Source organism: Solanum verrucosum, unplaced genomic scaffold, assembly GCF_900185275.1.
Source record: "Solanum verrucosum unplaced genomic scaffold, falcon-dt-bn FXZP01000268.1, whole genome shotgun sequence".
NCBI classification, from domain to species: Eukaryota; Viridiplantae; Streptophyta; class Magnoliopsida; order Solanales; family Solanaceae; genus Solanum; species Solanum verrucosum.
In genome coordinates this window covers 2,606,094-2,623,169 of record NW_026019957.1, presented here as the reverse complement: position 1 = coordinate 2,623,169, position 17,076 = coordinate 2,606,094, and the positions used below count along the sequence as shown (strand labels likewise).

The window sequence follows — 17,076 nt, the reverse complement described above, 5'->3', positions numbered from 1 at the left end:
CCCGTCAATCATCTATTTTATCCGTATCTAATGGACGAGCATTCTATTCAAAATTTCTGTTCTTGCAAGTTTTGTTACAGGGGTAAGGACAATCAATCTCTTGGAATCGTTTTCTTTCATAATACCAATCTCCAACTGCTTTGGCAATCGTCTGTAAGAACACAATTTTTTGGAAGTGTCAATAGTTGTCTATAACGAAATGACAGAATTTTGTGTAAGATAAACAACAATAACAACATAACCAGTATACTCCCACAAGTTAAGTCTGAGAAGGATGGAGTGTATGCAGACCTTACCCCTACCTTTACAGGGGTAGAGAGGCTTGTGTATAATAAATGTAATTTTGAAATAGTTTTGAGTTTATGATTGCATACCGTGCCAGATAATACTGGTGAGTCATCCCTTAGCCATGTCTCTTGTGTTCCGGTTTGACAATGTGCGTAACAAGAATTGATGTAATACCCTCGCGTTGAGGAAGGACCGAGAGAATTCAATGCTTTCAAGAATTCCGACCTAAAAGCTGAGAAATTACACCATGTATTAGATACAAAGTGTAAAACACACCTTCTAAATGTAAATATTACATATAATTTAGCGTCTTCACGCTTACTATAACTAGTTATTTTTAGTTTAAAAGTGTTAGCCCACGAAGGACAGGCTAATTCGATATTGTTGTTACTATAATCTGGTGAGGTTGTTTTCCTTTACCAATATTGAAGCGTGTAACCATCTCATCCAAAAGCCTAAGAGCTAGATATGGTCACACACTTCAATATGATATCAGCACAAGAAGTTATGGGATCCGAACTCGTTGCACCCATTATTAAAATGAATTCCCACTTGTGTGGCCCGTGGTAGGAAGACTCAGGTGTGCATGTGAGGGGGGTGTTGAAAATATTATGTTCTCCACTAACAACTTAAGTTTTTAGATGAGATGATCACACACTTTAATAACCAACATATAGGTACTCTGAATTCCCATTGATCAATAGCTTAACGGTGTACTCCGAGTGAATGAAGGAACAACAAAGGGCTTAAGAGTCTTAACCTTGCATAGTTTGGAGTTGGGCAGACGAGCATTTCAATATGTCAAGCTTGCAGTTGCGCCAAGTTCCACGAGGATCAGCAACACCAGGAGCCAAAATGTTCTTTATCTGAAAATTTTAAGAACAAAGTATAAGGCAAAAATCAACGATTTTAAAGGGCCAAAACGTCTTCATATATAGTGTATCTATATATAAAATAACGAATCTAAATTCTAATGCAGCGGAAAGTCAGACATGAACTGACCTGCCAGGAATCATAGGCTGCATTTACTAGGAAAAGTGGCGTCTGGATTTGTTGCGCAACGTTTTGTGGGAAAAAACACTGCAACATAGCGGTGTTTTTGCATAAGACGATGCATCAAATAAGGGAAAGATAATTTTTTGTGAAAATAACTTCTCTTACCAATCCCGGTTTCAGTCTTGAGGTACACGATTGAGGCAAATTCTTCGCGGAACCCTGAATCCAATTGATAATGTAACACACTTAGTACAAGTAAAATCAAATCAATAGAACTTCCTTAGTGACTTTACACGAAATTTTACAGTTCATTGTAGGTCCGAACATCAATTTGGTATGAAGAGGACATTACAACCAACAGATTATGTGATAAGAGATTAGGTGATAAGGGAGTTTTAGGATGGAAGAAAGATTTTTGAAACTAATGGACTAAAAACAAGTCATTTGTAACTACAAATCATTTCAATGAAGGTAAAACGAGAAGTTTAAAGTTAAAATTGTTACAAAATATAGAAATGTCATTCTTTTCGAGACTAACTAAAAAAGGAAAGAGTGTCGGAGGGAGTATAGGTTAACGAAGCATACATGTGTGTTAACAACTTCACTGTAAAACTGCTCGATATGAGAGGTACCAGAAATAGTTTGCCTGCAACAAGAGAATCAAAAAAATTTACTTAGTTGCAACTCGGAAACCTAAATTTCTCGCGAATTTTGAGAGTTGGCCATGATTAAAATAACAAACACGAATGCTTACGTGTTGATAAAGAAACCAGCATCTGAGAGACATTTTACTTTAGCACCCGGTGGAAGGAGACCTTTAAATCTGTCACAATGTAGAATTGCAGCCAAACTACCAGCTGAACATCCAGCAAGAATAGCCTACGATTAGAAAAAACTTTCTATCAGCAACTAAACAATGTGTCACAACGAGCATATATAATCGTGTGCAATAATTTGTAACCAATTGATGCATCGATCATACATTCTGAGCGTTCTTCATTCCTTTAGCCAAGAAATCCTCCATAACAGCTGAAAAAATCCTGGCTCCTCTGTAGAATACTTTTGTTTTCTGTCATAATTCAACATGTCCATTAAGAATCAATGATATAATGATACTAGCACAACTGTCGTTTATACCAAATCAATAATTGTATAGTGTTTTAACATAGAATTACCGGATCGGCTGCTTCAACATCACCAGTAAAGGATGATCCATCACAATATCTAATTCTAATTCTGTTCCAATTATAAAAGTCTACAATTTCCAAAACACAATCAATCAGAATAATGTTTTTTTTTTAAAATAGAAAGGCGTTAAAACGATGTATATGAACAACTGTGAAAAGCTCTACCTGGATTAAACTTAGCCTTGTTGCTCAAAATTCCTGAGAAAGACACTGTCTTTACCATTAGTTTAGATGATCCCAATCGTGTTTTTGTACGTTCAAGACAAGTCGTGGCGTTATTGCACCATGCTCCTCCCTGAAAATTCCCGAAGTCATCGGATGAATTCAAATGCAAATTCATGTAGGCAGTCCAAAATAATTGTTCGTAAATCACCAGCAAAAGTTCAATCTAGTTTTTTTTTCCTCATTTTTGATAATGGGGTATCCAGGACAGCTTATGCATATCTCGACTATCTTAGTTCAAGAATTTGAAGGCGGGAAAGGCTAACGATTGGACTGAAATAAGACTACGAACCACAGAGATGATTGGAATAATACAGAGAAGATCAACATGGCCCCTAACAAAGATGATACGAACAAATCGAGAAATGATCCAAATTGTTATAAAGAGACGAACCTCAAGTTGGATAAACCAATTGTTAACTCCAGCTCCAAATCCTTTATCAAAATGGTATGCTGGTGGACTTCCATCCAAACATACTGCAAAAACGCAACATTGACATAAAAAAAATCAACACATTTTCACATTCTTGAATCTTTCTTTTGCGGAATCCGTGGTGAAATCAGGATTTAGACGTCATCAATTCTAAAGTTCAATCTATATGCCATCTATACTTGTTTTCAAAAAAAAAATACATAAAGTTCGAACCAAAAGTCAGGGTTTCGCCAAACCCGCAACTCTACGTTATATCTAGAGTCGGAGCTACAGTTCTGCTTATGAGTTCAAGTTCGCTTTGACTTGTGTTAAAAAATTCACTTAATATGTATAAATAAATTATTTAAAACCTAGTAAGCTGTATTTTTTTAGAATTCAAAATGCATAAACTCAAAATCTTAATTCCGTCTCTACGTGTTATCCCAACCCCAACCGAAAAAAAAAAAGGATAATTACTTTGATTCATTGTCATCAAAATCAAAATATGTCCACATTCCTAAACTCTTTTCCAGAATTAGTGGTGGATTCAGAATTTAAACTAATAAACTCCAAGTTGAAACAACAACTTCTAAATTATATATGTTAACTCCATCTATACTTGTTTTTCACATAAACATACATAATGTTCGAATCAAAAGTCACGGGCAGTGGCGGAGCCACCTTACTATTAGGGGTTCATCCGAATCCCCTTCGGTGAAAAATTATATAATTTATACATGGTTAAAATAACTTTTTAGGTATATAAAGTAGATGTCGAACCCCTTCGACTACTTCGTGTGTTTATTTTTTCAGATTTTAAACTCACTTATTGAAAATCCTGGCTACGCCACTAGTCAAGGGTTCAGCCAAACCCGTGACTTCTACATTAGATCCAGGGCGGAGCTACAATTCAACTTACAAGTTCGAGTTCACTTTACCCTTAACCATGTATTTGTGTATAATAATATATCTAAAACACACTAAGCTACCTTTTCTAGAATCCAAAACTCGTAAACTCAAAATCTTAGCTCCGACTCTAATCGAAAAAAAAAAAAATCTTACCAGCTCCTTTAGCTACTGCACTTTGTAGATAAGTAATATCAACTGGATGTCCTTCACTAATTAAAACAATTAGCAAAGTAAATATTGCACGTAGCAATAGTTGCATTGCCCCTTTTACCATCCTGCATATATTAATTAAATCATGTAAACAAAATAACATAAATAACCAAAAAAAACACAAAAATCCTAAAAAATTTAAGTGAAACCAAGAAAAGAAAAACATATCGTTTTTAGAAAGATTTAATACTTTCTATATTACAAATTTAGCAAAAAATTCATTTTTTTTACCATTAATGTTACTACTTTCTTCTTTTTCTTCCATTAAAACAAATGATACAGAAAATGCAAAGAATAATCAAACAAACCTATTTCAGAACCAACAAAACAAAATTACTTAAAATACAGAACTGAAATATTAGTTCAATATATGATTAATTACCTGGAATAGCAAAGCTTTTGAGGAAGAAAAAAAATAATCTGAAAATGAATTATTTCTGTTGAAATCTGCAGTATAACAAATCCAGCTGTGAATATTATTATTTTTGGACCAAAAGAACAGGGGTCCCAAAAGCAACTGGTGGATGAGACTAGAGAGTAGAAGCATATATTTATAGTACTAAAAAAGAAAAAGTTGTATACTTCCCCTCCGTTGTAATTTGTTTGTCAGGTTTTAATTTGATATATAATTTAAAAAATTATAAAGATTTTTAAATTTTCCGATTTTAAATGAAAAAAATATGTTATCAAAATATCATTTAATTTTGTGTCTTAAATAAGTAATTTTAAAAGTAAAATTAAAATATTATTAAAAAGATGTTTTATTAAAAATTGGATAAATAAATTAAAATGAGAGTGTATTTTTATCTATATATAATGACTTCATGAGTTCTTTTCACTATTAATGTAATTTTAATGTCATAATTAATTTACATGTTGACCTAATTTTGTAACATTTAACGGTTTTTTTTGGTTTCATATTGGATTTGATATTCATATGGGAGATCGATTAAATTTGAATTTGTGTCAGAAAAATCATATTCGAGATAAAACACTCTTTAACAAAGGCGACTCTTTATCTAGAGGGACTCAAATTAAAATTTCTAATTAAAAATGAATAAATTTAACTACTCCACCACAATCTTTGTTGATAATATATAACGGCTAACTAAGTTGTACAATGCTTTGAAGAATTCTTATGAAAACTTATCCAAAAATATTGTACGCTAAAGATTCTCAAAAGATATATTTTGAAAGCTTCTTTAAAACTTCCTTTAGTAAAGTAGTAGTAAGAGAGATCTTTAAATCTTGTAGTTTTAAGTTTAAAATATGTAAAATATATATTTTTAACAAGAATTATCTTATTATTTTAAATACGCTATATGATTTTAAGAAAATTTATCCCTAGAAACTCTTTAAATAATTGAACAATACCGTAAATAATGACGAATCTAATATATATCGTGCAAATCCACAGAAAATCAACAACTTTTGTTCAAATCATCAGATTATAAAAATTAAGGCATTAACTACGTATCTATAAATATTTCATTGTGAATTTATTTATTATTGCACATTAACTTAAAATTATCGTAAAAATTCATAAATTTTATAATCTTAAATTCATCGCTGACAAAAAAAATATTTACACTACCAATGTATCAAACTCTATATATAAATTTAATACCAAGAAAAAAAATCAATTCACAAAAACTCACTTACCCAAAAAAATAATAATAACAAAGATTCCGTCTTAATTAACATGCTTTTTACTCATTTTTTTAATGTTATATTGTAGAATAAGAATCTTTTCAAAAGTTTTCTTGTTTTGTTATATCCAAATTGAAGAAAGAGAAGAGAAAAATCCAACGTTAAAGCTGTTTTTTTTCTCTCTTTTTTTTATGAAGAATAAAGTTCATATAGTATAAAGGCTTTTTTTTTGTTAATATGTCAGAATAAAGAAAGAAATTAAAATATTGAGAGAAAAAAAGGAAGCTGCCGACACACATTCATTCGTTAAACACATTTTCTTCGAAGGTGATTTAATCACGTACTTTTTGTTTAAGAAAAATTAATGTTGTTAAGTTTCGAGGAATTAAGATATTTTGGTCAATTATAAATTGAAAAGAAAATATTTATATATATATATAAATAGAGATTTCTTATTAAACATAAAAAAGGCTTGGAAGTGGCTTAAAAAATTATTTTAACTTGTTATTTTCTGTGTTCTAATTATCGTATTATGTTGTTATTGTTATTGTTATTGATATTTCTGTAGTTTAGAAATGTTTTTCATAAATTTGATATTGAAATTATTCTTTTTATTTGAAGAAATGGATAAGATCTATGTAAGCACTATCCTTTTTCAACTTTTGCATGTAGAAATACATTAAATATATTGTTATTGTTACTCTACATTTTTTGTATTTTCTCTTTTTAAGTTACTTTGATATATATTTTTTTAATTAACGGTCCATTAAAATAAAATTATATATATTTATATTATAGCTTTTAAATTTTGTCGTAGAAATACACTAAATATATTATTATTATCTTAAAAAAAAAAAAGTTGGTTGCTAATAATTAGCGACAAAAACCATGTGCTGAGTGATGGAAACTTTATCGGCTAACGCGTTTCATTCAATGAATGGACAAAACAGTTGAAGTGAAATTTGAAAATTGAGAGATAGAGTGATGTCTTTTCTTTTTTTTCGTCATGAGTTTTTTTTTTTTGAAAAAATATATAATAATAATAATAATACTTATATATAAACGGACCCTTGAAAATGGAATAATAGACGTTTGATGATTGAGAAAAGATTGAGAGAAATATTGAAAACGGTTTTGATTTTGATGTGAAATATTAGCTTTTATCTTTTGACTATTGATAATTAAAAATATATTTTTATTTGTCTAATTCAATTTAAATACACTCATGATATGTCTTATGATATAGTAAGTGATTTCGAACTCTTGTATGAGTGTGAGACTCTTTATAAAAAGTCGAGAGAAGTATTGAAAACAATACTCATAAATTTGACAAGAATTTAGGGTGCATTTTACTCATGTTGCTAGATTAAGGATGTATGCAAGTTCAATAAATCAAGTAAAGGGTGTTTTTCAGGTTGTCAATAGTTTGAAAATGAAACTAATAATTCGCGTCAAATTCAAGGGTATTTTCAATATTTCTCTCTTTGAAAAAATCACTTTTTCCTAGAGTTGAACTTTAAAAAATACGTTTGGCCATGAAATTTCGAAATTCAATTTAAAGTTAAATTTCAAAATTTGAAAAATAACAAAAAGTTAATTTTATTTTTTCCACTCTAAATTACTCATAAAAATAAAAAATTATTATTTAAAAAAATTACAATAAAATATAGTCAAACATCCACTAAATTTTTTAATTTCATTTTGGACATTTATTTTCTCTTTTTTTTTCCATGCATCACTTTTTCCAACCATAGAGAGAGCTAGAGCCTGGGAAAGCCTATCCATGATTTAAAAGGATTTTAAATTCTTTAGGCATGCACGTGAATGCCGGTGATTATTTTAAAACATATATAAGATATTGTTTCATTTGATACGCGGGATAAGATGGATATTTAAATTAAGTTGGTTAAAGGATGTTTGAATTGATTTATATTAAATATTTTTATATTTTAATGTTTTATGATATTTAATAAAGACAAATTATTTTGAAATACTTATTTTTAGGTTTTAAAAAAGTACAAAAATAAGTTATAAGCTAAAAGTTGGATATGACAAAATTTATGTTTTTTAACTTATTGCTTACTTCCTCCGTTTCTATTTAGTTGTTATTATTTTTAAGTTTTACGTTCCTTAAGAAATTAGGTAAAGTTTATCATTGTACTCTTATTTTATGTCTTCTTCAAGTCAAGTTTTTAATAAATGATATGAATTAATTTATTTTGATTTATTAATTTGACCAATGAACATGAATAAATTACTTAATTTTTCTATGTCTGTCAAATTTATACTTTTAAAGCTAATAACTTTCAAGGGCAAAATAAGAAGAATAATGTCATTTATGCATTGATTTTGTGAAGTGACAAATATTTTTAAGGAACATCTATTTTTTGTAAGGACAACATGTAAATAGAAACGGATGGATTATTTTGAGAAAATTTGATCAAACACTAATTGAGGCTCAAGAGTGTTTTTAAAATTTATAAGACAAATGCAAACGACTTTTCATTAAAGATATATTTCTGAAAAACACTTTCAAAATATGTTGATTTTAAAAGTTTGGCCAAATCATGGGCAGAGCTACGCTTTTGTTTAGACCCCCTCATCAAAAAATTATTCCGCATATACAAGTAAAATGATAAATATAATAATTAAATGTATTTTGGACATTCTTGACACAAAAACATGTTATAGTTGCACAATAGTTTCAAACGCTTTGATTTGTATGTTTGAATTTCACTAATTGCTACTTCTTTCTTTTTTCACTTTTTAAGAAGAGCAGGCTCCGACCATTTAGGATTATTTTATCACTTCTTTCGGATGGGATTCGAAATAAAGTAGTCCGTTAGCTATTGTTGAACGAAGCTGTCATAATGCCAACTGCATAGCTTTTCTTTGACTTAGTTTTTTAATGTTTTAAATTTCATGGTTAATATTTTTATTGAAATTTAATTAAATTAAAATTAAATATACAATTTTTAATTAATAATGAAGAAATATTTATTGCGCTATTGCATATTAACCTTATTTGTGAAAATTATTACTCTAACTAATGATATTAAACTTGCAATATTCTTATAACTATAGAAATATCTGGTTAGGAGTAAAATAAAAGGGGTCCTATAATTATAGCAATCTAAAAGGTGTCTTTTCTCATTCCTTTGGACGGTTGTTATCAGTTGTAGTGTACTGTATTGTATAATTTAGATATAATGTTTGTTTTGATTGTTAGTTTATTACTTAAATTTTATTGTATCATATCATTTAAATTCATCGTTAAGTAATGATGAAAAGATGTGTAACGACCGATTTGGTGTGATCGCATCGTTATCTTAATATTTTCTACTTATTTTATCTCTATTTATTATTTAATAATTATATTTCATCTTTTATCCTACCTTTTTATAATAGTTTTATCCCGTACACTAATTTTCTTATAGATTTATCATTCAAATTATCGATGTGTAGCATTATGTAGTAGAGAGCAATATAATCTATCCAAACACTATATTCATTAAAACAATACAATGTACAACACGATACTTTATGAAACAATACGTAATAACCATCCAAACAAAGTGTTCCCAACATTGGGCATGATTTAAAAATACACAAAAGTTCATAAAACTAAATGCATAAATCAATTGCTTCTTCAGAAAATAATAATAATACATATTTGAGATTTTTGTAGATATTTTAGGGGCAAAAACTTGTAATAGAGGGAAATTTGTAACAATTTAATGGCAAATCTGGCTTGTCTATCAGTTGTTCATGACTCCGGTCGAAGTACCAATCACTAAATGCCTTTGCAATTGTCTGGAAAAAAACAATTCTTAAATGAGGTCAGAGATGAATCGAAAAAAAAAAATCATATGCTATATTGTAGGTTTAAATAATATTTTTTCTTTTTAGATTGATATAGAATAAAATAAATTCATTCAAAATAATTAAAAAATTGACCTTATTATATACGGAGAATCCATTCCAACCAACACCACTTGTTATTTGGGAATGAATCAAGCAAGAGTCAATAAACATTCCTCTTGATGAAGAATTACTTTGTTTGGGTAATGCATTTAAAAAATCTTGTTTGAAATCTGAAATAAAACAAAAAAAAGGTTAAATTTCAAAATTTCACATGTTTAATTCATAATTAATTAAATCCAAATTTGACAATTAGGCATAGCTAATTATGACGTTATTACTAACCTTGTAAAGTTTTAACGAGAGAAGCTGAGCATGTATTACTAAAAAGATCTTCGTAATAACCAGGAAAAGTCTTGTTTATCTGGAAACATTTTAAGATAAAGAATTTTAATTCAAGGCAAGAAACATAATAAAAATTAATCTAAATAGTCGCTTATTCAACTGCTTAAACTAAAATAATTGCAGATGTATATCATATGTGTATAACCTATGCATATCAGTTAGTACAAGTAAACTGTGAATTCGATCGGCTATTTATGAAAAAAAATTCCATTTGTACGTTTTATTAAAATTTGTTTGGAAGTTTAATAGGTGTCATGATGTTGCTCATGTGAAAATCAAACACAAATAATCAGACCTGTTAGATATATAATTAAAAATTTAAATTTTTTTAAATTAAGAAACTTTGATATCAATTAAATTCTAATTTTTTTTTAATGAACTTAATGGACAATTGAATTGACCTGAAATGTATCAAACATTGAGTTGACTATGAAAAATGGTGTCTTGATTCCTTGTTGAAAATATTGTGGAAAAAGGCACTGCAAATTCATTAGACATAACATTAATTAGTTTCATTACGTTTCGATGAGCTCGATCGAAAAAGTAAACAACTATCGATTCTTACCAAGGATGGGTTCATCTTTGAAGTACAAGATGATGGTAACATATTGGCTGAATGCTACATTTGGTTAAAAAAATAAATTAAACAAACAAATATTGAATATTGTGAGGATATATTATATATATATATGGAATAGTATGTATGTATATATATATATATATATATATATATTATTATTATTATTATTATTTTAAAAGAAGAGGAATTGTACATGTAATTTGATCAGTCCTTCATTAACAGTATCCATGAATGTCATTTCCTTCTTGTGTTTCCTGTTACACAAATTAACAATTAAAGGGGTTCATGCTTCTTCAAATTATTATACGATATATATGAGATTAAAATTATATTTTATACATATATAGCAGATAGCATTGACCGGAAAAATGAGCAAACTTTGTTGGTTATGAATTATAAGGGATTATTATTTCTATTGATATTTTATATTGTTTTTTATATAGTGAATATTCATCTCGTTATATATATATATATATATATATTTGTTGTTTGATCATCTTTCTAGGTTTGCTTTATTAGATTTCTGCATACAACACCTAATTATTTTAATCTAACAAAATTAACGTGAGGAGTGCTTACGATCTGAGCAACTCCCTCTCGTCGACTCTTAATTAGGTTAAATCTTACCTGTGGAGAAAATAGCTACCATCAGCAAGACACTTAACTCTAGCTGAGTTAGGAAGAAGAGATTTAAAACGATCACAATGGATTAAAGCAGGCAGTCCTCCAGCTGAACCACCACTAAGAATGGCCTGCCAAACAAGACTTAACACACTTGAAAAATGCTCAAGAAATTAATTTAAATAGTCGTCCACTCAAAATATTGAGACATAATATAATAACAATATATAATTTCACATAATGTAGAATCTGGGGAAAATACAATTTACACAGACGTTACTTCTACCTCCTAGAGGTAGAGAAGTTATTCTCGAAAGATCATCTGCTCAAATAACACATATCAGAGCAGTTTGAAAAGGAAAATCCAAAAATAATAACGATATAGCAAATAACAAAAGACATTACATAACATTCAGAAAACAAGGGACAGTAAGAACAACCAAATAAATATTATATTAAATATAATATAATTAAACAATTAATTAAATGTGTACTTAAAAAATTAATACTTCAGAGACATACATTTTTAGCATTCTTCATTCCTTTCTCCAAGAAATTCTCAATCAACGCAAGGAAAATCCTTGCACCTCTAAAATGAAGGTTAGTAATCTGATAAAACATTAGCATAATATCAGAAAAATGCTTAGTTGATTAATTATAATATAAATATATATAAAAGCAAATATGTTCCATAGAAACTATTTTTTGGAACATAAATGTTTTTTCTACTTATATTCAACTATTTGATAAGTAAATAAAAAATACTATCTCAAAAATATTTTATATATATAATCTAGTTAAATACTATAAAAAGTGGAGGATGAGGGAATAAAAAGAGAGTCGGGTGGGAATGAAGGGGTTGAGGGATAGGAGGAGATAATTATCAGTTGGGAGTACTACTTATCGAACTTATTTTTCATATTTTTAATTAAAAAATATTTTGACCAACTAAACTGAAAAAAAATAAAAATAAATACTCCAATTCTTTTAATATTTACTTTGTAAGAAATTAATATATGCAAATAATTGAGTTTAAAGATGGTGTACCGGATCAACTATTTCAACATCTCCTGTGAAGGATGATCCATCACAATAAATAACCATAACTCTATTCCAATTGTAGAAATCTTAAAAAAATTAAAAAATAAAACATAAATTAATATAATTAAATGAAAGCATGATTATTGTCTTATTATTATTTTAAGTACTAATTAAATATATTTTACCTGGATTAATTGTCTTATTGTTGCTAAGTATTCCATAAAATGATCTTTGCTTTGGAGCATATTTTGAAGAACCTCTTTCTGTCGTTGTACGAGCAAGACAATCCATCACATTATAACACCATTCTCCACCCTAAATCCAAAGTATAAAAGTTTGAAATAAAATTTTAATTATTTTTAAAAAAAAATATTTGATTATCAAAATTCGATAAAATATCACATAAATTAAAACGAAAAAATAATTTTGCATGAAGCTTACCCTAAAGTAGATAATCCAATTATTAGCGCCTTCTCCATGTCCCTTCTCATAATAGTATGCTGGAGGAGTCCCATCCAAGCAAACTAGAAGCATATAATAAAATGGAAATAAGAGTGGTAAAATTAATTTATAAATATGTGATTCGTCAAATTCGTTTAAGTTTTAACAGGTTAATGACTCATTTATTTATTAACTTAGTCTATCTTAATCAAGTTAGATTCAATCCATATAAAAATTAAGCCATTATATATTGATCATTGTTTAGCCACCTCGTATCAATCATTAAACTCATTTCAACCCAATTTACCAGGCAGAGTTGGATAATGACTTATTTATTAGTTTAACTCATTTTAATTCATCCAATCGTCTATTAATTTAATATTCATAATTGCATAAATTATTATTAGGAAAATAACTAAGGAATTCAACTCAGGTATATATACACATTATCACTTGATGGTATAAAAATTCTTATAAATTATTTTAGTATATGAAAGTTAACATCATATATTAGTCAAATTCTTATAATATTTCAAAATAAAAATAAAAATATATATATACAAGAAAAGATTTTTACCAGCTCCTTTTGACACTGCACTTTCAAGAATAGTTAAATCAACCATGGTTTCATCCTCTCCAATTACAACTTTGTCATTTAGCATAATCAAACAACAAATCAGTAGGCACAATCCTTGCAATATTTTTGTAATTTCCATGCTTCTACTACAAATAATTAAACAAAAAATAAATCATCAGAGACTTCATAAAATCTATAAAAATATTATATATATATATATATATATATATATATATATATATATATATATATATATATATATATATATATTCTATATTTAAAAACAACATGCATTAGCCTATTGTTTAATATGTTTAGGTAATATACATGATTAGTGCACTGAATTAACATATTTTTATATTTCAAAATTACAAATATCTTATTTTAAGATGGATTACCTGTTGATATTTGAGATATAACATAAACTCTTGTTTAATTGAGGTAAATTGCATCAATTAAACAGAATAGTAAGGAAGAAATAGCAACATTAATTTGTTTTTTCTCTTCAAAAAGCAACATTAAATTTGAGAAAGTTTTTTTGAAAAAGAATAAATGTGGATTTCTTACCTCGTGATTAAAATAAAACCTTTGATTCCACGAATAATGTGATGGAAATAAATTTTATCGTGTTTTTTTTTAAAAAAAATTCTGCAACTTGCAGGCATTTTTATATTGATACGTAGGTGAATAGAGAAACATGAGCTAGATTTTAGCGATATCTATTTCTTTTTTCATATGTCCATACTAAAAAACGCGTAAATTCTAATGTAATTTAGCTATATTTACACATTCACTTACTGACCGTTCATTATTTACTATGTCTTTCGGTTCATAATAAGTGGTTTTTAGCCTTTTAGAATTATTCAAAATAAGTGCTTTTAAAAAAAAACACTAAGAATATATACAAATTTCACCAAAATTATCTTACAAAAATACTCCACACAACAACAATGTGATTTTTAACATATTCATAATCCAACTATAAAATTATAATTTATACCCTCTAATAATAACTAATTTGTTGAAGTGTCTTCAAGACATACTTTCTCAACCAAAAAAGCAAGTCATAGATCAGTAGCAACAAAATCAATGTAACAACAAATTAATTTAAAGTTACTTAAGGTGATGTTTCACCAAACTTCAAGCTACTCACAATATCTCAACAAAATAAATTGAAATAAAAATTTAAAATTTATGTGCAAATCTTGAAGCTTTAGTGTTTCTTAAGCTCAAATAAAACATATATAAATGAATTAAAGTTCTTCAAAACCAAGAAAAGAGGAAAATTCCTAATGTCTCTTGCAGCTTATAAAACACATAATCAAATACTTGTTAAAGGTCTAAAATTGAAGATATCCTTTAAAATTAGTCGAGGAGAATGCCACAGTTATTCGGAAGAACATTACTAACTATTGTCCAATTTCAAAAGATTAAATCCCTTATTTTTAAGATCTCAAATTCTCTAACAAAAAACTTAATTATTTCACGAAAAATTATGTTGAATAAGAAGCTTACCACAAATTTGAAGAAATTTCTCCACAAGTTTCAAAATAATTAACTTAAGTCATCTTGATTCTTAAAGGCAACCTGTGGGAAAATTTTAAAGAGAAGGTTCGAAAACATATTTATTCTAATTCAGATAGAAAATGCTTGCATTGTCATGTATATCATATTACATCATATGCACCTGAATTTACATATGGTAATGTCCATCTATATATTACCAAAAATAAATCATTTATAGATATTATTTGGAGGGGGTGGGGATGAATTTGGGTGCCTATTCTTCCAAGATACATGCATGTGATAAAATTTACTAATTTAATTATTGCATCTGCAATACTGAAATACTTTGCTTTGCTAAAAACTTTTTGCAATTTTGTTTTTTAATTTCATTTTTCCTGATAATAACACATATAAATACAGAAACTGACCTGCTTTTAAGTTTTACCTACCAATTTTGGCCTTATAAGTCAAGATTACTATTTAATGAAGGATACCTTATACAAGCCTATAATAGACCTCATATAATAGCTCAATTCATTTTATTTCATTAAAATTTGACCTGATATTTAGCTCAAATTAATCTGTGAGAAATCTTATTAAAAAGATATTTTATTTTATTGAATATGTTATTTATATATAATCATAATAAATAAAAAATAATAAGCTTATAAAATACGAAAAACTTATAAAAGCACAAAACAATTAAAATTTAATAAAAATTAAATAGATTAGATTATAACCAATATTTTAACCCAAATAATTTTTAGACGAATCAATTAACTCGTCTATTTATTAACTCAACATAATTTGATGCGTTCAAATTCATCTCAATCCCCTTTGGCCCTTTCCACACACCCCACACATACGCATTTGCCACCTATAATTGTAGGAAAAAGATATATGAACAAATCATCTTTAACTTGATTACCAAAAATATATTCAATGTCTATTTTATGTGACCCTTCCTTTCCCATTTTATTTTTTTGCTTTTTTTTAAAAAAGATTTACGTTTTATTGATCATTCATGTAAATAAATTTTTATATCATCAAAGTCATTTAAAGAATATTTATAAGTAAATCTCCTTTAATTAAATAGAAAATAAAGAATCTAAAATATTACATGTAATTACGACAGCTAAAAATGACCTTATAGGTTATTAGTTTCGAAGTACAACATAAGAATCAACTTATTAGTTATCTTATAAGGTTACTCACAAATCATATAAGCTTTTTACAAATTCTTTTTTAACTCACACCTTAGTTTATTTCGAAAGCTTAATACTAGGGATCAATTGCACGACTAGATTTTGGCTTGAATTTAACTCTTTTTTTGTGTGTGTATGTTTTAAAGACTTGGCACGTGCATTATTTGTACGCTATATATCCCGGCTAGTATCTAGCCTTGTCCATGCACAAAATCTATGTTAGCCCAGTTCAACTCAACTCAGCTTTTTTCTAGGTCCCCACAGTCCCACTAACCAAGCTCCTAAGTCCAAGGGGCTTGTGTGTTTGGCGCAAATATATTTTCTTGAAAAACGGAATTGTGGGGGGGTGGGGGGTGAGTCGGAAAAATATAATAAACTTGAATGTTATTTATGTAACTTATTTTCTCTACTTTGGTTAAAAAAATCATTTTTCTTATTTTTAAAGAACTCATTTTCCTAAAGGAAATTATTCATATCATCATATGATAAAAGATTATGTTGTGATGCATGTTTATGATTCAAAGTTGAATTTCTATAATGAATATATGATTGATAATGCTCACATGAATTGTATTATCAAGTTCATGTGTTTTGAATCTATGTTACATTTTGTATATCATATATAATCGATAAATGAAGCACTTATGCTTTAAGAGTATTTTGTAGAGGCTTTGATTTGATTTACACTATAAATATTGCATTTGATTTATCGTATACATTATCTCATAGTATAAAGTTTATTTCAGACTTAATCTTTGAGATAATTCTCTTTATTCCTGCTAACATGGGATTAGTAAGTTATTCCATATTTTATGTGGAATAAGTTATATTAGTCTAGAAATTATAATCTCAGAATAATTTAATCCGCGTATTAAACGACCCCTGTATATATATTTAAATTACACATATTTTGTACTCAATCTGAATTTACCAATAATACTATACTTATCTAATTTTCTTTATTT

At 27.8% G+C, this 17,076-nt stretch overlaps 2 protein-coding genes and 1 pseudogene across 2 annotated transcripts; 1 reads left to right on the top strand and 2 right to left on the bottom strand.

Moving 5' to 3' along the window:
- Position 1: 1 nt before the first annotated feature.
- Positions 2-4,728, bottom strand: LOC125814663 (pectin acetylesterase 8-like). The gene is made up of 13 exons (XM_049494136.1): positions 4,607-4,728; positions 4,168-4,289; positions 3,088-3,170; positions 2,637-2,766; positions 2,460-2,539; positions 2,267-2,353; positions 2,039-2,163; positions 1,870-1,930; positions 1,450-1,503; positions 1,291-1,368; positions 1,049-1,154; positions 375-520; positions 2-151 (listed from the first exon to the last, which is right to left on the bottom strand). The coding sequence occupies exons 2-13, from the start codon at positions 4,286-4,288 to the stop codon at positions 44-46; spliced, it is 1,179 nt and encodes a 392-aa protein (XP_049350093.1). The 5' UTR covers position 4,289; positions 4,607-4,728; the 3' UTR covers positions 2-43.
- LOC125814764 (U6 spliceosomal RNA) lies at positions 2,978-3,073 on the top strand (annotated as a pseudogene).
- Positions 4,729-9,553: 4,825 nt separating the features above from the next.
- On the bottom strand, positions 9,554-15,003 carry LOC125814664 (pectin acetylesterase 8-like). The gene is made up of 13 exons (XM_049494137.1): positions 14,916-15,003; positions 13,401-13,546; positions 12,824-12,906; positions 12,568-12,697; positions 12,389-12,468; positions 11,864-11,950; positions 11,348-11,472; positions 10,914-10,974; positions 10,706-10,759; positions 10,542-10,619; positions 10,081-10,159; positions 9,832-9,968; positions 9,554-9,687 (listed from the first exon to the last, which is right to left on the bottom strand). The coding sequence occupies exons 2-13, from the start codon at positions 13,537-13,539 to the stop codon at positions 9,568-9,570; spliced, it is 1,173 nt and encodes a 390-aa protein (XP_049350094.1). The 5' UTR covers positions 13,540-13,546; positions 14,916-15,003; the 3' UTR covers positions 9,554-9,567.
- Positions 15,004-17,076: the final 2,073 nt, after the last annotated feature.